The sequence below is a fragment of the Bombina bombina genome, chromosome 1 (genome assembly GCF_027579735.1).
Source record: "Bombina bombina isolate aBomBom1 chromosome 1, aBomBom1.pri, whole genome shotgun sequence".
In the NCBI taxonomy this organism is placed as follows: Eukaryota; Metazoa; Chordata; class Amphibia; order Anura; family Bombinatoridae; genus Bombina; species Bombina bombina.
In genome coordinates, this window is record NC_069499.1 from 889,404,903 (window position 1) to 889,426,068 (window position 21,166).

At 39.9% G+C, this 21,166-nt stretch overlaps 1 protein-coding gene across 3 annotated transcripts in view; it reads right to left on the minus strand.

Annotated features, from left to right (window-relative positions):
- ADCY7 (adenylate cyclase 7) overlaps positions 1-21,166 on the minus strand; it is a 722,067-nt gene that overhangs the window by 191,777 nt on the left and 509,124 nt on the right. For all 3 annotated transcript variants that reach the window (XM_053699557.1, XM_053699558.1, XM_053699559.1), the window contains 2 exons: positions 16,898-17,025; positions 14,013-14,171 (listed from right to left, as the gene is read on the minus strand). In XM_053699557.1, the coding sequence (XP_053555532.1) occupies positions 14,013-14,171; positions 16,898-17,025 (287 nt within the window). The remainder of the gene's footprint in view (positions 1-14,012; positions 14,172-16,897; positions 17,026-21,166) is intronic.

Sequence of the window (21,166 nt, forward strand, 5' to 3'; positions counted from 1 at the left end):
TCACATTGTAACACAGAAAGCTCAGAAACTCTTTGAGCAGAAGAGATAGCAACTAAAAATAAAACTTTCAAGGGTAACGTCTTAATATCCATGGAATGCATTGGTTCAAAAGGAAACCCTTGCAGAACATTGAGAACTAAATTCAAACTCCATGGTGGAGCAACAGGTTTAAACACAGGCTTGATTCTGACTAAAGCCTGGCAAAAAGACTGAACGTCCGGGGCATCCGCCAGACGCTTGTGTAGTAAAATTGACAAAGCAGAAATTTGTCCTTTTAAGGAACTAGCTGACAATCCTTTCTCCAATCCTTCTTGAAGAAAGGACAAAATCCTAGGAATCCTGATCTTACTCCATGAGTAGCCTTTGGATTCGCACCAAAAAAGATATTTACGCCATATCTTATGATAGATTTTCCTGGTGACAGGCTTTCGAGCCTGAATCAAGGTATTTATGACCGACTCAGAGAAACCCCACTTTGATAAAATCAAGCGTTCAATCTCCAAGCAGTCAGTTGCAGAGAAATTAGATTTGGATGCTTGAACGGACCTTGAAATAGAAGGTCCCGTTGCAGTGGCAGAGTCCATGGTGGTAGAGATGACATGTCCACCAGGTCTGCATACCATCACCGAAGCTCTCTCCTGTTTGATTCTTGTAATCAAACGGGGAAGGAGAGGAAATGGTGGAAACACATAAGCCAGGTTGAATGACCAGGGTACTGCTAGAGCATCTATCAGTACTGCCTGAGGATCCCTGGACCTGGATCCGTAACAAGGAACGAGACGCCATCAGATCCAATTCTGGTGTGCCCCATAGCTGAACCAGTTGAGCAAACACCTCCGGATGGAGCTCCCACTCCCCCGGATGAAAAGTCTGACGACTTAGAAAATCTGCCTCCCAGTTCTCTACCCCTGGTATGTAGATCGCTGATAGATGGCAAGAGTGAGTCTCTGCCCATCGGATTATCCTGGAAACTTCTATCATCGCCAAGGAACTCCTTGTTCCCCCCTGATGATTGATATAAGCTACAGTAGTGATGTTGTCTGACTGAAACCTGATGAATCCGGCCGAAGCCAGCTGAGGCCACGCCTGAAGAGCATTGAATATCGCTCTTAATTCCAGAATATTTATCGGTAGGAGGGCCTCTTCCTGAGTCCACAAACCCTGTGCTTTCAGGGAGTTCCAGACTGCACCCCAGCCCAGTAGGCTGGCGTCTGCCGTCACTAACCCACGCTGGCCTGCGGAAACACATTCCCCATGACAGGTGATCCTGTGACAACCATCAAAGAAGAGAGTCTCTGGTCTCTTGATCCAGATTTATCTGAGGAGATAGATCTGCATAATCCCCATTCCACTGTTTGAGCATGCATAGTTGCAGTGGTCTGAGATGCAAGCGGGCGAACGGAACTATGTCCATTGCCGCTACCATAAGTCCGATTACTTACATACACTGAGCCACTGACGGCCAAGGAATGGAATGAAGAACTCGGGAGGTGGTTAAAATCTTTGATTTCCTGACTTCCGTCAGAAAAAATTTCATGTCCACCGAATCTATCAGAGTTCACAGGAATGGGACTCTTGTGAGAGGAATAAGAGAACTCTTTTTTACATTCACCTTCCACCCATGAGATCTTAGAAAGGCCAACACTAAGTCCGTGTGAGACTTGGCTAGTTGGAAAGTTGACGCTTGAATTAGGATGTAGTCTAGATAAGGGGCCACTGCAATGCCCCGCTGTCTTAGGACCGCCAGCAGGGACCCTAGCACTTTTGTGAAGATTCTTGGCGCCGTGGCCAACCCAAAGGGAAGAGCCACAAACTGGTAATGCCTGTCCAGAAAGGCAAACCTTAGGAATGGGTTTAGGATCTTGAGATCTAGAATTGGTCTGAAGGTTCCCTCATTTTTGGGAACCACAAACAGATTGGAGTAGAAACCTTGTCCCTGTTCTGCTTTCGGAACTGGGCAGATCACTCCCATGGTAAAAAGGTCTTCTACATAGCGTAAGAACACCTCTCTTTTTGTCTGGTTTACAGACAATTGAGAAAGATGGAATCTCCCCCCTTGGAGGAGAATCCTTGAAATCTAAAAGATACCCCTGGGTTACAATTTCTACGGCCCAGGAGTCCTGAACGTCTCTTGCCCAGGCCTGAGCAAAGAGAGAGAGTCTGCCCCCTACTAGATCCGGTCCCGGATCAGGGGCTACCCCTTCATGCTGTCTTAGTGGCAGCAGCAGGCTTTTTGGCCTATTTACCCTTGTTCCAAGCCTGGTTAGGTCTACAGGTTGGCTTGGATTGAGCAAAGTTCCCCTCTTGCTTTGCAGCAGGGGAAGAGGAAAAGGGACCACCCTTGAAGTTTCGAAAGGAACTAAAATTATTTTGTTTGGTCCTTGTCTTATTCGACTTATCTTGGGGAAGGGCATGACCTTTCCCCCCAGTGATGTCTGAAATGATCTCTTTCAGAGCAGGCCCAATAGGGTCTTACCTTTGAAAGGGATGGTCAAAAGCTTAGATTTTGATGACACATCAGCCGACCAGGACTTAAGCCATAACGCTCTATGCGACAAAATGGCAAAACCTGAATTCTCTGCCGCTAACTTAGCGAGATGAAAAGCAGCGTCTGTAATAAAAGAATTAGCTAGCTTAAGAGCCTTAATTCTGTCCAGAATATCATCTAGTGGGGTCTCCACCTGAGGAGCCTCTTCTAGAGCCTCAAACCAAAAGGCAGCTGCAGTGGTTACAGGAACAATGCACGCTATGGGTTGAAGAAGAAAATCTTGAACAAAATTTTTCTTGAGGAGACCCTCTAATTTTTTATCCATAGGATCAATGAAAGCACAACTGTCTTAGATAGGTATAGTTGTACACTTAGCTAGAGTAGAAATCGCTCCCTCCACCTTAGGGACCGTCTGCCATGAGTCCCTCATGGTGTCAGATATGGGAAACATTTTCTTAAAAACAGGAGGGGGAACGAACGGAATCCCTGGTCTATCCCACTCCTTAGTAACAATGTCCAAAATCCTCTTAGGGACCGGAAAAACCTCAGTGTAAACAGGAACCTCTAGATATTTGTCCATTTTACACAATTTCTCTGGAACTACAATAGGGTCACAATCATCCAGAGTCGCTAAAACCTCCCTGAGCAATAAGCGGAGGTGTTCTAGCTTAAATTTAAATGCCGTCATATCTGAATCTGTTCGAGGGAGTAACCTTCCTGAATCAGAAATTTCTCCCTCAGATAGCAAATCCCTCATTCCTACCTCAGAACATTTTGAGGGAGTATCGGATACGGCAACTAAAGCGTCAGAAGGCTCAGCATTTGTTCTTAACCCAGAGCTACTGCTCTTCCTTTACAACCCTAGCAGTTTAGATAAAACCTCTGTGAGGGTAGTATTCATAACTGAGGCCGTATCTTGCAAGATGAAAGAATTAGACGCACTAGAAGTACTTGGCGTCACTTGAGCGGGCGTAACTGGTTGTGACACTTGGGGAGAACTAGATGGCAAAACCTGATTACCTTCTGTCTGAGAATCATCCAATGCCAAACTCTTATAAGTCAAAATTTGCTGTTTGCAATTTATAGACATATCAGTACAAGGGGGACACATTCTAAGAGGGGGTTCCACAATGGCTTCTAAACAAATTGAACAATGAGTGGCCTCAATGTCAGACATGTTGAACAGGCTAGTAATGAGACAAGCAAGCTTGGAAAAACACTTTATTTAACGAAAAAACAATTTTCAAAGACGGTACTGTGCCTTTAAGAGAACATACACAAACTGCAAAAATGCTAAAAATTGCCTCAAAGTTTCCGAAATTTTTACAGTACATCCACTAAGTTATAGTAAGATTGCACCAAAAATATCTAAGCAATATACCCCCAAATGAAAAAAACGGAATGACAAATGTCTAAAACCGGTAAAAAAAACCTGTCAGCACCTTGCCACAGCTCTGCTGTGGCCCTACCTGCCCTTAGGGAACGATTCTGTGGGAATAAAGCTTCGATTGGGCCCCATAAGAGTACCAGGACCTCTGGAGACGTTGCTTGCTGCTTGCCTGCATCAACTAAGTGCGCAACTGAGGCGCGAAAATAGGCCCCGCCCTCTCACTCGATGTTGCTGGGGCCTACACAAAAACAGAATTTATGTTTACCTGATAAATTTCTTTCTCCAACGGTGTGTCCGGTCCACGGCGTCATCCTTACTTGTGGGATATTCTCTTCCCCAACAGGAAATGGCAAAGAGCCCAGCAAAGCTGGTCACATGATCCCTCCTAGGCTCCGCCTACCCCAGTCATTCGACCGACGTTAAGGAGGAATAATAGCATAGGAGAAACCATATGGTACCGTGGTGACTGTAGTTAAAGAAAATAAATTATCAGACCTGATTAAAAAAACCAGGGCGGGCCGTGGACCGGACACACCGTTGGAGAAAGAAATTTATCAGGTAAACATAAATTCTGTTTTCTCCAACATAGGTGTGTCCGGTCCACGGCGTCATCCTTACTTGTGGGAACCAATACCAAAGCTTTAGGACACGGATGAAGGGAGGGAGCAAATCAGGTCACCTAAATGGAAGGCACCACGGCTTGCAAAACCTTTCTCCCAAAAATAGCCTCAGAAGAAGCAAAAGTATCAAACTTGTAAAATTTGGTAAAAGTGTGCAGTGAAGACCAAGTCGCTGCCCTACATATCTGATCAACAGAAGCCTCGTTCTTGAAGGCCCATGTGGAAGCCACAGCCCTAGTGGAATGAGCCGTGATTCTTTCGGGAGGCTGCCGTCCGGCAGTCTCGTAAGCCAATCTGATGATGCTTTTAATCCAAAAAGAGAGAGAGGTAGAAGTTGCTTTTTGACCTCTCCTTTTACCTGAATAAACAACAAACAGGGAAGATGTTTGTCTAAAATCCTTTGTAGCATCTAAATAGAATTTTAGAGCGCGAACAACATCCAAATTGTGCAACAAGCGTTCCTTCTTTGAAACTGGTTTCGGACACAGAGAAGGTACGATAATCTCCTGGTTAATGTTTTTGTTAGAAACAACTTTTGGAAGAAAACCAGGTTTAGTACGTAAAACCACCTTATCTGCATGGAACACCAGATAAGGAGGAGAACACTGCAGAGCAGATAATTCTGAAACTCTTCTAGCAGAAGAAATTGCAACTAAAAACAAAACTTTCCAAGATAATAACTTAATATCAACGGAATGTAAGGGTTCAAACGGAACCCCCTGAAGAACTGAAAGAACTAAATTGAGACTCCAAGGAGGAGTCAAAGGTTTGTAAACAGGCTTGATTCTAACCAGAGCCTGAACAAAGGCTTGAACATCTGGCACAGCTGCCAGTTTTTTGTGAAGTAACACCGACAAGGCAGAAATCTGTCCCTTCAGGGAACTTGCCGATAATCCTTTTTCCAATCCTTCTTGAAGGAAGGATAGAATCCTAGGAATCTTAACCTTGTCCCAAGGGAATCCTTTAGATTCACACCAACAGATATATTTTTTCCAAATTTAGTGGTAAATCTTTCTAGTTACAGGCTTTCTGGCCTGAACAAGAGTATCGATAACAGAATCTGAGAAACCTCGCTTCGATAAAATCAAGCGTTCAATCTCCAAGCAGTCAGCTGGAGTGAAACCAGATTCGGATGTTCGAACGGACCCTGAACAAGAAGGTCTCGTCTCAAAGGTAGCTTCCAAGGTGGAGCCGATGACATATTCACCAGATCTGCATACCAAGTCCTGCGTGGCCACGCAGGAGCTATCAAGATCACCGACGCCCTCTCCTGATTGATCCTGGCTACCAGCCTGGGGATGAGAGGAAACGGCGGGAACACATAAGCTAGTTTGAAGGTCCAAGGTGCTACTAGTGCATCCACTAGAGCCGCCTTGGGATCCCTGGATCTGGACCCGTAGCAAGGAACTTTGAAGTTCTGACGAGAGGCCATCAGATCCATGTCTGGAATGCCCCAAAGTTGAGTGACTTGGGCAAAGATTTCCGGATGGAGTTCCCACTCCCCCGGATGCAATGTCTGACGACTCAGAAAATCCGCTTCCCAATTTTCCACTCCCGGGATGTGGATAGCAGACAGGTGGCAGGAGTGAGACTCCGCCCATAGAATGATCTTGGTCACTTCTTCCATCGCTAGGGAACTCCTTGTTCCCCCCTGATGGTTGATGTACGCAACAGTCGTCATGTTGTCTGATTGAAACCGTATGAACTTGGTCCTCGCTAGCTGAGGCCAAGCCTTGAGAGCATTGAATATCGCTCTCAGTTCCAGAATATTTATCGGTAGAAGAGATTCTTCCCGAGACCAAAGACCCTGAGCTTTCAGGGATCCCCAGACCGCGCCCCAGCCCATCAGACTGGCGTCGGTCGTGACAATGACCCACTCTGGTCTGTGGAATGTCATCCCTCGTGACAGGTTGTCCAGGGACAGCCACCAACGGAGTGAGTCTCTGGTCCTCTGATTTACTTGTATCCTTGGAGACAAGTCTGTATAGTCCCCATTCCACTGACTGAGCATGCACAGTTGTAACGGTCTTAGATGAATGCGCGCAAAAGGAACTATGTCCATTGCCGCTACCATCAACCCGATCACTTCCATGCACTGAGCTACGGAAGGAAGAGGAACGGAATGAAGTATTCGACAAGAGTCCAGGAGCTTTGTCTTTCTGGCCTCTGTTAGAAAAATCCTCATTTCTGAGGAGTCTATAATTGTTCCCAAGAAGGGAACCCTTGTTGACGGGGATAGAGAACTCTTTTCCACGTTCACTTTCCAGCCGTGCGATCTGAGAAAGGCCAGGACGATGTCCGTGTGAGCCTTTGCTCGAGGGAGGGACGACGCTTGAATCAGAATGTCGTCCAGGTAAGGTACTACTGCAATGCCCCTTGGTCTTAGCACAGCTAGAAGGGACCCTAGGACCTTTGTGAAAATCCTTGGAGCAGTGGCTAATCCGAAAGGAAGCGCCACGAACTGGTAATGTTTGTCCAAGAATGCAAACCTTAGGAACCGATGATGTTCCTTGTGGATAGGAATATGTAGATACGCATCCTTTAAATCCACCGTGGTCATGAATTGACCTTCCTGGATGGAAGGAAGGATAGTTCGAATGGTTTCCATCTTGAAAGATGGGACCTTGAGAAATTTGTTTAAGATCTTGAGATCTAGGATTGGTCTGAATGTTCCCTCTTTTTTGGGAACTATGAACAGATTGGAGTAGAACCCCATCCCTTGTTCTCTCAATGGAACAGGATGAATCACTCCCATTTTTAACAGGTCTTCTACGCAAAGTAAGAACGCCTGTCTTTTTATGTGGTCTGAAGACAACTGAGACCTGTGGAACCTTCCCCTTGGGGGAAGTCCCTTGAATTCCAGAAGATAACCCTGGGAGACTATTTCTAGCGCCCAAGGATCCAGAACATCTCTTGCCCAAGCCTGAGCGAAGAGAGAGAGTCTGCCCCCCACCAGATCCGGTCCCGGATCGGGGGCCGATATTTCATGCTGTCTTGGTAGCAGTGGCAGGTTTCTTTGCCTGCTTTCCCTTGTTCCAGCCTTGCATTGGTCTCCAAGCTGGCTTGGCCTGAGAAGTATTACCTTCTTGCTTAGAGGACGTAGCACCTTGGGCTGGTCCGTTTTTACGAAAGGGACGAAAATTAGGTCTATTTTTTGCCTTGAAAGGCCGATCCTGAGGAAGGGCATGGCCCTTACCCCCAGTGATATCAGAGATAATCTCTTTCAAGTCAGGACCAAACAGCGTTTTCCCCTTGAAAGGAATGTTTAGTAGCTTGTTCTTGGAAGACGCATCAGCCGACCAAGATTTCAACCAAAGCGCTCTGCGCGCCACAATAGCAAACCCAGAATTCTTAGCCGCTAACTTAGCCAATTGCAAAGAGGCGTCTAGAGTGAAAGAATTAGCCAATTTGAGAGTATTGACTCTGTCCATAATCTCCTCATAAGGAGGCGAGTCACTATCGAGCACCTTAATCAGTTCATCAAACCAGAAATATGCGGCTGTAGTGACAGGGACAATGCATGAAATGGGTTGTAGAAGGTAACCCTGCTGAACAAACATCTTTTTAAGCAAACCTTCTAATTTTTTATCCATAGGATCTTTGAAAGCACAACTATCCTCTATGGGAATAGTGGTGCGTTTGTTTAAAGTAGAAACCGCTCCCTCGACCTTGGGGACTGACTGCCATAAGTCCTTTCTGGGGTCGACCATAGGAAACAATTTTTTAAATATGGGGGGAGGGACGAAAGGAATACCGGGCCTTTCCCATTCTTTATTAACAATGTCCGCCACCCGCTTGGGTATAGGAAAAGCTTCTGGGAGCCCCGGCACCTCTAGGAACTTGTCCATTTTACATAGTTTCTCTGGGATGACCAAATTTTCACAATCATCCAGAGTGGATAATACCTCCTTAAGCAAAATGCGGAGATGTTCCAATTTAAATTTAAAAGTAATCACATCAGATTCAGCCTGCTGAGAAATATTCCCTAAATCAGTAATTTCTCCCTCAGACAAAACCTCCCTGGCCCCCTCAGATTGGGTTAGGGGCCCTTCAGAGATATTAATATCAGCGTCGTCATGCTCTTCAGTAACTAAAACAGAGCATCCACGCTTACGCTGACAAGGGTTCATTTTGGCTAAAATGTTTTTGACAGAATTATCCATTACAGCCGTTAATTGTTGCATAGTAAGGAGTATTGGCGCGCTAGATGTACTAGGGGCCTCCTGAGTGGGCAAGACTCGTGTAGACGAAGGAGGGAATGATGCAGTACCATGCTTACTCCCCTCACTTGAGGAATCATCTTGGGCATCATTGTCATTATCACATAAATCACATTTATTTAAATGAATAGGAATTCTGGCTTCCCCACATTCAGAACACAGTCTATCTGGTAGTTCAGACATGTTAAACAGGCATAAACTTGATAAGAAAGTACAAAAAACGTTTTTAAATAAAACCGTTACTGTCACTTTAAATTTTAAACTGAACACACTTTATTACTGCAATTGCGAAAAAACATGAAGGAATTGTTCAAAATTCACCAAACTTTCACCACAGTGTCTTAAAGCCTTGAAAATATTGCACACCAAATTTGGAAGCTTTAACCCTTAAAATAACGGAACCGGAGCCGTTTTAAGCTTTAACCCCTTTACAGTCCCTGGTATCTGCTTTGCTGAGACCCAACCAAACCCAAGGGGAATACGATACCAAATGATGCCTTCAGAAGTCTTTTATAAGTATCAGAGCTCCTCTCACATGCGACTGCATGCCATGCCTCTCAAAAACAAGTGCGCAACACCGGCGCGAAAATGAGACTCTGCCTATGCTTTGGGAAAGCCCCTAAAGAATAAGGTGTCTAAAACAGTGCCTGCCGATATTATTATATCAAAATACCCAGAATAAATGATTCCTCAAGGCTAAATAAGAGTTAATATCAATCGATTTAGCCCAAAAAATGTCTACAGTCTAAATAAGCCCTTGTGAAGCCCTTATTTACAATCGTAATAAACATGGCTTACCGGATCCCATAGGGAAAATGACAGCTTCCAGCATTACATCGTCTTGTTAGAATGTGTCATACCTCAAGCAGCAAGGACTGCAAACTGTTCCCCCAACTGAAGTTAATGCTCTCAACAGTCCTGTGTGGAACAGCCATGGATTTTAGTTACGGTTGCTAAAATCATTTTCCTCATACAAACAGAATTCTTCATCTCTTTTCTGTTTCTGAGTAAATAGTACGTACCAGCACTATTTGAAAATAACAAACTCTTGATTGAATAATGAAAAACTACAGTTAAACACTAAAAAACTCTAAGCCATCTCCGTGGAGATGTTGCCTGTACAACGGCAAAGAGAATGACTGGGGTAGGCGGAGCCTAGGAGGGATCATGTGACCAGCTTTGCTGGGCTCTTTGCCATTTCCTGTTGGGGAAGAGAATATCCCACAAGTAAGGATGACGCCGTGGACCGGACACACCTATGTTGGAGAAAACCTTTTTTTAAAAGCCATGTGGGTTATAAAAACCCCTTAAATAAGCCAAGTGAACCCTTCAACATATGTCCCTTAAAAATAAAGACCGTACTCCCAGAAGACACAAACGTTTGCCCAATATATTATACACAAACTGAGTGCCCATAAGATTAGCCCTTTATGTAAACTAGTAATGCCCTTATTAACTAGGATTACTGTTTACCCTTCCCCTAATGGGGAAACTGTCAGCCTTTCTGAGTTAACACAGTCTCTGCAGAAAAAATGACTGAACATACCTCATTGCTGTAAAGCAAGAAACCGTTCCTCACACTGAAGTTTTCCTACACTCCTCAGCTTCTGTGGGAACAGCAGTGGACCTTCGTTACAAATGCTAAGATCATCATCCTCCAGGCAGAAATCTTCATCTATGTCCTGCCTGAGAGTAAATAGTACAACACCGGTACCATTTAAAAATAACAAACTCTTGATTGAAGATAAAATAAAAAGTTTAACACCTCTTCTCTTTACCCTTCCAGCTTAGAGCCAGCAAAGAGAATGACTGGGGGGTGGAGTTAAGGGGGGAGCTATATAGACAGCTCTGCTGTGGTGCTCTCTTTGTTACTTCCTGTTAGGAAGGACAATATCCCACAAGGATGAATCCGTGGACTCGGTACATCTTGCAAAAGAAATATCATCTAACAGGGTCTCAACCTTAAGAGACTCCTCTAGAGCCTCAAACCAAAAAGCTGCTGAAGTAGTAACTGGCACAATGCACGCTATAGGTTGTAGAAGAAAACCCTGATGAACAATTTCTTTAAAAGACCCTCTAATTTTGTATCCATAGGATCTTTAAAAGCACAACTGTCCTCAATGGGTATAGTTGTACGCTTAGCCAGGGTAGAAATAGCTCCCTCCACCTTAGGGACCGTCTGCCAGGAATCCCGAATGGGTTCAGATATGGGAAACATTTTCTTATAAGTAGGAGGGGGAGAGAACGGAATGCCTGGTCTATCCCATTCCCTAGTAACAATGTCCGAAATCCTTTTAGGGACTGGAAACACATTAGTGTAAGTAGGAACCTCTAGATATTTATCCATTTTACACAATTTCTCTGGTGGTATAACAATAGGGTCACAATCATCCAGGGTCGCTAAAACCTCCCGGAGTAACAGGCGGAGGTGTTCAAGCTTAAATTTAAAGGCTGTCACGTCCGAGTCTGTTTGAGGGAACACATTTCCTGAGTCTGAAATCTCTCCCTCAGACAGTAATTCCCCTACCTCCAACTCAGAACACTGTGAGGGTACATCGGAGATGGCCAATAAAGCATCAGAGGGCTCAGCATTTACTCTAATACCGGACCTACTGCGCTTACCCTGTAAACCTGGCAGTTTAGATAATACCTCTGTAAGGGTAGTAGACATAACTGCAGCCATATCTTGCAGGGTAAAAGAATTAGACGCCTTAGAAGAACTTGGCGTCGCTTGAGTGGGCGTTAAAGGTTGTGACACTTGGGGAGAATTGGATGGCATAACCTGGATTCTCTTCAGACTGAGAATCATCCTTAGACATACTTTTATCACCTAAAATATGTTCTTTGCAATGTAAGGCCCTGTCAGTACATGAAGGACACATTTTAAGTGGGGGTTCCACCATGGCTTCTAAACACATAGAGCATTGACTTTCCTCAATGTCAGACATGTTGAACAGGCTAGTAATAACCACAAAAAGTCTTTAAAACACTTTATTTAATGAAAAACACAACAATCTGAAAAACGGTACTGCGCCTTTAAGAGAAAAAAAAGCGTACAATTTTTCCAAAACTGCTTTAACATGTTATAACACTCACAATTTTTGCATATATGTGTCTTATCTGGCAGCCTAAGATTGCACCACAAGTAAGGGACAATTAACCCTCTATGAGAAAAAAACGTTACCCAAAACGACCCAAAACGTTATGAAAAATAAAATAGCAACCCCCTGCACCACGCCACAGCTCTGCTGTGGCGCCTTCCTGCCCTCTGGGGTCTGAGAATTACACTCTCACTTCGATTAGGCTATCTCTTCAGTTTAGGCCCACCGGAGCTGTAGCTTGCTGCCTTCATGAGAAATACAACTGCGCATCTAAGGCGCAAAATTACAGCGTTTTTTTACTAGGCAGAGACATCTTATACAATGTCTCTGCGTAGTAAAAAAACGCTGTAAAGCGGTATAGGAACTAGCCATATGGGTTTTCATATACCCAATACAACACTGTCAGCCATGTGAAACCCTCCAGTGCCATCAAACACAAAAACGTTTGCACATAAAATCATTTTCACTCAAACATTATGCTACCAGTGTCATTCAATATTTAGCCCCATAATATACAGGTCTCAGTAACACCCTCCAGTGCCATCAAACACAAAAACCGTTGTACATAAAAACGTTATTTGCCCTTGGACATAAAATCGTTTTCACTCAAACATTATGCTACCAGTGTCATTCAATATTTAGCCCCATAATATACAGGTCTCAGTAACATCCCTCATTGCATGTAGGATTACTGCTTACCCCTTCCCTCATGGGAACTATGTCAGCCGGTTCTGAAATACCACAGTCTCTCCAGAAAAAAAAATGACTGAACATACCTCAATGCTTGAAGCATGAAAAACGTTCCCCACACTGAAGCTTCTCAAGTAGTCCTCAGCCATTCTATGGGAACTCCTCTGGATCTTAGTGACCACTGCTAAGATCATCAACCTCCAGGCAGAAATATTCTTCCATCTGCTGCCTGAGGAAAAATAGCACTCACCGGTACCATTTAAAATAAAAAAGTCTTGCTTGAAGAAAATAAAAACTATCATTTTATCACCTCTTTCACTTTACCTCTTCCTATTACTAGTATAGGCAAAGAGAATCACTAGGGGTGGAGAGAAGGGAGGAGCTATATATACAGCTCTGCTGTGGTGCTCTTTGCCATTTCCTGTTAGCAGGAGGATAATATCCCACAAGTAAGAATGAATCCGTGGACTCGTCGTATCTAGTAGAAGAAATAATAATATGTACATATTTTACACTACTGAAAGCTAGCTGGTGATTGGTGGCTATACACATTTGCCTCGTCATTGGATGACTATTTACATATGTTCAGCTAGCTCCCAGTAGTACATTACTGTTCCTTCAGCAAAGGATACCAAGAGAATGATATCTGATAATAGAAGTAAATTGGAAAGCTGTCTAAAACTGTAGGCTGTAAACGAATAATGAAAGAAAAAATTTGGGTTTCATGTCCCTTTAAGAACAGCAGTGATCATACTAGACATTTTAGATGTAAATACTATTGAGTATTTGTAAATATATATTTACATTAATCCATTAGATGGAGATCAGAAATTAATATATGTTTGTTTTGCTTAAGTGCCTGTTATAATTATTATTAATTGATTGAGCTGATGGCTACATATTCTCTTCCTTTAAACTGCACATGTACAAAAAACTATTCATGCTCAACTGCTGTTAATACATATTATTTTATGTTTAATTAGCAAGGGCATTTTGTTTTGGAGACAGGGAAATCAGACAAAAAAAAATTGAACATAATACAATATACACATTTGACAAACATTTTCACAGATATAGAGCTGTTAAGTCCCTTTTAATAAAATACAGTAATAAAAAGGCTTTTAAAAACATGTTTCTGGTGATCTGAAATGGTCTTGAATTTGAAAACACACTTAAATAGAATTCATAGTTTGATAAAGAGAAATATGTATACAAGGTGAATTACAACAAAGAAAAGCATTGATAAAATATTCAGGATAAATAGTGACATTTAAATAATGTTGTTCTGAGGCACAAAAATATGGTGGATTATTATATTGGGCATGTGAATTTGTAAAGAGAGCTATTTCAACAGAATAAATGTAATTTTGAAAACATGTTAAAATCAGTAGGTCTATATAGTGTATATTTTCCTGAAGAAACTTCAAACGTGGTAAGATGTACCTATCTCACAGCAACCTCTAAGAGACAATGGGGTTTAAAAGGTATGAAATTAAGTTATACCCAGGTACTCCTGCAGATTCCATGCGATTGGCTAATGACACATCATGAGACCAGACATCAAACTGCCACTTCCGCAGGCCAATGACTCCACAGAGGACATTCCCAGAGTGCACTCCGACTCTCATGTTGATATCTGCTCCTGTAACTTCTCTCACCAACCTATGGAATTCAAGCAATACGCTATTACAAATGTATGGTTATTTTGTAACGTTAAACAAATAGTATATATTTTCTATATTGCACTGTGTGTAATGATTGTTTATCTGAGGAAGAGAAATGTTTCTTCCCCCGAAATGTCATGGGTAAATAAATATTGTTGTTTACAAGGAGAGTTTTAAAAAATAAATAAATCATAATTGCACTCTTAAAACAGCAGTTAGTGACCATTTTTGTTTCCTTGGCTTGTTAATTAAATTCATGGGAAACCCATGATCTATGTGCCCAGACACCATATTATCTCTATATATAAAGGGGCATATAAAAATAAAGGCAACAAAGAAATATAGCTATATAAGGGATGTGTTGTTACTTTGATGCAAACAATATTTAGAGATTGAGATTGATAAATACATAAAAAACATACTTTATCACATTCAAATGTTAACTTCAATATTTAAATGTTGCATACATATAAATGCTACACTATAAGATTTACAGGAGATTACAAAGCGTACAGTATGTCAGATCAAATATTAAAAATAGCTATTAGTATAAAAAATAGTTGAAATAAGCTGTTATGGTTTGTTACAAAATTCATGCTACCGAAACCTTTCAAAATTAAGATTTATGTTAAAGGGACATAATACTCATATGCTAAATCACTTGAAACTGATGCAGTATAACTGTAAAAAGCTGACAGGAAAATATCACCTGAGCATCTCTATGTAAAAAAGAAGATATTTTACCTCACAATCTCCTCAGCTCAGCAGAGTAGGTTCTGTTATACTCAATTGCAGGTAAATAAAACAATAATAATGAAGAAATGAACAGCAGCCAATCAGCATCAACAGTGCTGAGGTCATGAACTCTTTTACTGTGATCTCGTGAGATTTGACTTAAATGTCATGAGATTTCATGGTAAACTTCCTTAAACTGAATAAGGAAATAATATGAGTGTTAACGAAGCTCACTCCCTTAGCTGTCCCGGGACAGACATACTGATTTGCTGCTTAGAAGTCCTTTACAATGGGATGTGGCTACTGAGGAATTTCTGAGGTAAAATATCTTCCTTTTTTACATAGAGATGTTCAGGTTATATTTTTTAGTCAGCTTTTTACAGCTATGCTGCATCACTTTCAAGTGTTTCAACATTTGGGTATCATGGCCCTTTAAGAGAAAAATACAATGAGCTACACATGAAAGGACTAGAATACCCTAGAGTAAGGTTAGCATAAAACATTTTGAGGCATTTTACAAAAATGGTGACAATGGCCCATGGTACCCTGGTATGCTTAAAGGGGTATGGAATCTATAAATGTTCTTTTGTGACTCAGAAAGAGCATACAATTAAAAAAAAAGTATTTCTATTATCAAAGATGGCTTCATTCTCATGATACTCTGTGTTGAAGATATACTTAGGTAGGTGTCTGGAGCACCACATGGCAAGAAATAGTGCTCTTCCATATGTATAACATGCTTTTAAAACTGCTGTCATAGAGTGCTCCAGACATGTGCACACTCCTGAACTTATGTCCCTGCTTTTCAACAAAACATACCAAGAGAATGAAGATTTGATAAATAATTAAATTAGAAAGTTGCTTAAAATTGCATGCTCTTTCTGAATCATGAAAGAAACGTTTGAGGATTCATGTCCCTTTAATTGATCTTTTTTTTATTTTTTTATATTGTGCTCAATATTCAATGTCTACATTTCCTGCACCGCATCAGTCTTTATTTTTCGCTTTAAAGTGTAGTACTTAAAGGGACAATAACAACTTAGTTTTCTTATTTATTCAAAATAAATAATAATAAATAATAATAATAAACTGCCTGACTCACTGCTGCAACTACAATCCACTAGCAAGCTACCCCAAACCTTATGCCTCTGCACCCTCAACCTGTAGACTGTAAGCTCCTGGGAGCAGGGCCCTCCTCCCCCTGTACTAATTAGTGTTAAGTCTGTCTTGTATCTGTATCTTACCACAAATCCTGTCATAGAAAACTACTATTTTTGTACCCAGCACTATGGATTTTTTTTTTACCGATATACAAATAAATGATGATGATGATAATAATATAAAAGCTGGGTTAATGGAATTTTAAACAGTATGAGATTATTAAATAAATTGTTTAGTTTAAACAGCACTGCACTATACTTTCATTATTTATTTTGTCTCATTTTCCTGTAATTTAAATTCTGTAAAGTCATGGGCTCTGTCAAATTATGAACTGAGTTTTTCTATTTATCTCTTGGGGAGGAGTTAGTGCGGTCGCGATATCCAAAGTCTGAGCCTTTTGCTTGCACACTAACTTTTAACGTTCAACTTGTAATATACGTGCTAATCCAGCTGCGCTACTTTTTTTACTTTGAGGGCAGTTAAAAAAACGAATGCACCACTTGTAATCTGGCCCTAAACCTTTACAATTCAATATTTAAAAAAATATGAATATAATTGCATAAAATTAAAATAAAAAAAATACATCTACATAATACACTCAGGCTAATCAGACTTTCAGTCCATCATTTAGTTTAATTTTAACTTCTATTTTAGGGTTTTATATCCTCCACATACTAAAACAGAGATAAGAAAGACAAAAAATTAAAAATCTTCTGTCATAAACAACTTGAAGTTTCTATATAAAAAAAAAACCATGTAGGAAAGGAAGCGATTTGCCATAAAATGCTGCGCCTGCTTATAATTCCTTCCTCTGTACATTGCACATACTTTATGGCATCACACATGTCCAATCCCATCTTCACGCAGTTCTTGGCATTGTTAGGTAAAGACACTGGTAAACCAGAGACACAGTAGTAACAGTCGCCCAGAATCTTAATTCTCATGCACTCATTTTCCTGTGGGAAGAGAAGCAAATTGTGAGCAAAGGGTAACCAATATTTAAGGACAATTTCCAAAGAACACAATATCCTCTATTTACTTACAATTATTTATTTATTTTGGTTTTTTTAATTTCCCATTCCATCTCCATTAAAATAAAAAAAAAAAAAAAAAAGTACTGCTGCACTGGTTTTGAAATGTGTGCATTCTCTATGATCCACGTTAGTATACAGTATGTAAGGGATTAGAAACTGTTCATGATTCCATGCACAAATAATTAAACATATATAATTAAACTTTGCTTTTAGAACACACATACACATATACTGTGTATGTATATATATATATATATATATATATATATATATATATATAATATAGCAAAAAGGAAAAAACTTGCACTCACTGGAACTTTTCAAAAATCAGATTTACTGTGATAAGTGTAACGTTTCGGGAATTTTACAACCCCTTCCTCAGACCTATTATGTTTATCACTAGCACCCTGTAAATGAAAGAAGGTGAGAGTGCACATCCCGGCTACACACACACACACATATATATATATATATATATATATATATATATATATATATATATACACACATACACACACACACACATACATATTTACATATACAAATTTATATACACAATATCTATATCTATATATATATCTATATATATATATACATATACATACACACACACAGTATATATCTATATATATATATATATATATATATATATATATATATATACACACATATATATATACACATACACACACGCACACATATACACACACAATATATATTATATATATATATATATATATATATATATACATACATACAGTATGTCATACAGTAAATATATATCATATGCCTTTAACACATATATGCCATTAAGAAATAAGTTACACTAGTATTTCACTCTACCTTTCTGTTCTCATAGCAGATGCTCTTATCTAGAAAGAGGGGGTGTAACACTCCAAGAGACAGATAGTTGTAGGCTAACATGACAATATTTGCTTGTTATGAGAAAAACTCTTATTTTGCTAAAACACTTAAAGGGATAGTAAACCCCAACATTTTCTTTTATGATTCAGATAGAAAATACAATTTTAAACAACTTTCCAATTTAATTCTATTATCACATTTTCTTCATACTCTTGTTATCCATTGCTGAAGGGACAGCATTGCACTACTGACAGGTAGCTGAAAATATATATTTAGCCAATTACAAGAGAAATGTGTGCAGGCACCAATTAGCAGCAGCTCCCACTAGTGTATGATTTGTGCGTATTCATTTTTTTAACAAGGGATACTAAGAGAACAAAGCACATTTGAAAATAGAAGTGAACTTAAAAGTGTCTTAAAATGACCTGCTCTATCTGAATCATGCAATTTTAATTTTGACTTTCCTATCCCTTTAACACACACTCTCAACTGAAGGTTTAATTATTAGAATTGCTAAGGGGGGTCAAGAGTCTTTTGGGTAACATCTTGGAGAGAAGTCTTATACAGCATCTGTCTGTGTTCCACTAAATGATGACTCTCATCTCTGTTGCACAATATTAATACCTTAATAGATAAGTAATGCCTTTATAAGTTTAATCACTTCTTAGTGTGTGTTATTGCACTAAGTTAATAATAAACAGTTCTTATTCTACTGAATTCTTGTGCGTCAGTTTCCCTTTTTCAGTACTATAGACCTAGTTGTGCCCCCCCAACACCAGGACAAAACAGTGTGGTAATAAGGTATGTGCTGAAACACTTGTAGAATAGGTCCATTCTGTATGAATTTTTTTTAGCATATTTCCAAATGCTGAGTACATAAAGACAGGAGTATAAAACATATGCTACAAATACAGCAATACAATAAAGATAAGGTAAAAAAAAGAGCACAGTCGATCCCGGTGAAAGACTCCAAAAAACTTAAACTATAGAGCGTGACAGGGTGTACTATTATATGATTTTACTATGGGTGTGAAAGTGTGAAGAAATTAATTTATCCGTAAGTATAAATCTAGTTTCCTCTCACAACTAGCTTTCCATTGGATTATAAAGTCTGCTGAGAGGAGATACATAATAGATTAGCTATTTAGCTGAATTTGGATGTAGCAAAAGCACTACATATTTCTGAACTTTGAAAAGAATAAGCAGCTTGGTAAACACTCTTCTATCCACAGGATCCTTAACATCAAAAAATCCTTACTATTAATGATCATCTGCTTTAAGGATGCTTTCCCTAAACTGCTGAGCAACTATGAAACAGGATAGAAAGAAGATATCTAAAACAGAACATCTCATCAGGTAGATCCTGCTCTTCAAAAGTAAGATTATAAATAGTAGAATACTGAGCATAAAGATTTTATTCTTAAAGAAAAATGGATTTCATATCCCTTTAAGATTACTTTCAAGATTAGATAGAGCATACAGTTTTAAACACATTTTCAATTTACTTATATTATCAAATGTGCTTTGCTCTCTTGGTATCGTTTGGTGAAGGGCCAACAATGCACTATGGTGAGCTAGCTGGACCCATCATATAAGCCAATGATGAGGACTCCAATGATGTACAGCCTCCACTCAGCAGCTAGCTCCCACTGCTGTCCCTACCTAGGTATTCTTTATTAAAAGGATACCAAGAGAAAAAAGCTAATTAGATAATAGAAGTAAATTGGAAAGTTGCTCCAAATTGCACTCTTTGAATCATGAATATGTATTTTTTACTTTAGTGTCCTTTTAAGTGTTTATTGGGATAGAACGGACAACAATGAAATGTGCATGAATGCATTTAAATATGAAATCCAATATACTTCCATTAGCAAAAATGCTTCTAGTAAAAGTTATGACGTTTTTTCTGCAGCATACGCACATATGCAGTGCACCAGTATTCAGACACCACACCGCATATGTTAAAAGGACCATTAATCCCTTAATGACAGATGTCTTATAGAACACAACATTTTTGCTAAGCCCTGAGCTCAGAAGTGACGCAGTGCAGAAATGTAACTGTGGAGGCCACCCCAGGCAAGTAAGCACAGGAACAGGATGTCCCAGTTATGGTAGGACTGCCAGTTCACTGCCTCCATTACAAGAAATACACGTTGAAATCAGTATGTATCTCATGCTGTTGCCTGGATTAGTGCATGTGAGGGGAACAGAGTGAAAAGTCTAGATATTCTAAAGCTCACAAAGATTGGAATGAAGATCAGTGGAAGAGAGTAATATGGAGTGACAAATCCAAGTTTGAAAATTTTGGGTCCAATCATCGACAATATGTGAATAGAAGATTTTGAGAGAGATGGATGAATAAGAGCTTGCTGCCTTCAGTGAATCATGGTGGAGGTACTGTCCTGGTTTGGGGCTACATTTCTGCCAGTGGTATTGGCAATATTATACGAATTGATGGGATCATGAATGTTGAAAAGTACAGACAGGTTTTAATTCATCATGCCATTCCTTCTGGAAAGCAGCTGATTGGGAATGGTTTTATTTTTTCAGCATGATAACTATCCCAAGCACACTGCAAATGCAGTGAAATCATATGCAGTTGATAAAACACTGACAGTCATGGACGGGCTTCCACAGAGTCCAGACCTGAATATTATAGAGGCAGTATGGGATCACCTGGACAGAGAGAGAAATAAGACAACCTAAATCTAAAGAAGAACTCTGGGAAGTGCTGAAAGAAGTCTGGTAAAATATACCAGAAGATTACTTCAGAAAACTTCAGGAAAGTGCTTAGTGCCAAGGGAGGTCACACTAAATACTGACTTTTGCCTGAAGAAGCCATTTTGTTCTGAAAATTGTGTTTTTTTTATATTTTGTGTACATATTTCCTGTATTTTCTGTTTGTATCTTATAAAGAGACTGAAAAATAAATATGGAGCGTCATTAAAACTTTGCTAAAACCGCAAATCTACTAATAGCCTAAGACTTTTGCACAGTACTGTATGTACGCCTAAAATCAGGACATCTATTTTTAGGTATTTTGCTTAAGGTTCTCAAGTTTTGTAGAATTGATTATAAAGAAAACTGCAAAAAAATATTTTTTCATTTTTCAGTATTCCTATTTATTGTTCTTTGTATTGACCCTTCCACTAGGCATTTTATCTGTAATAAAAACACAACACCAAAATGGGGTAAAAAG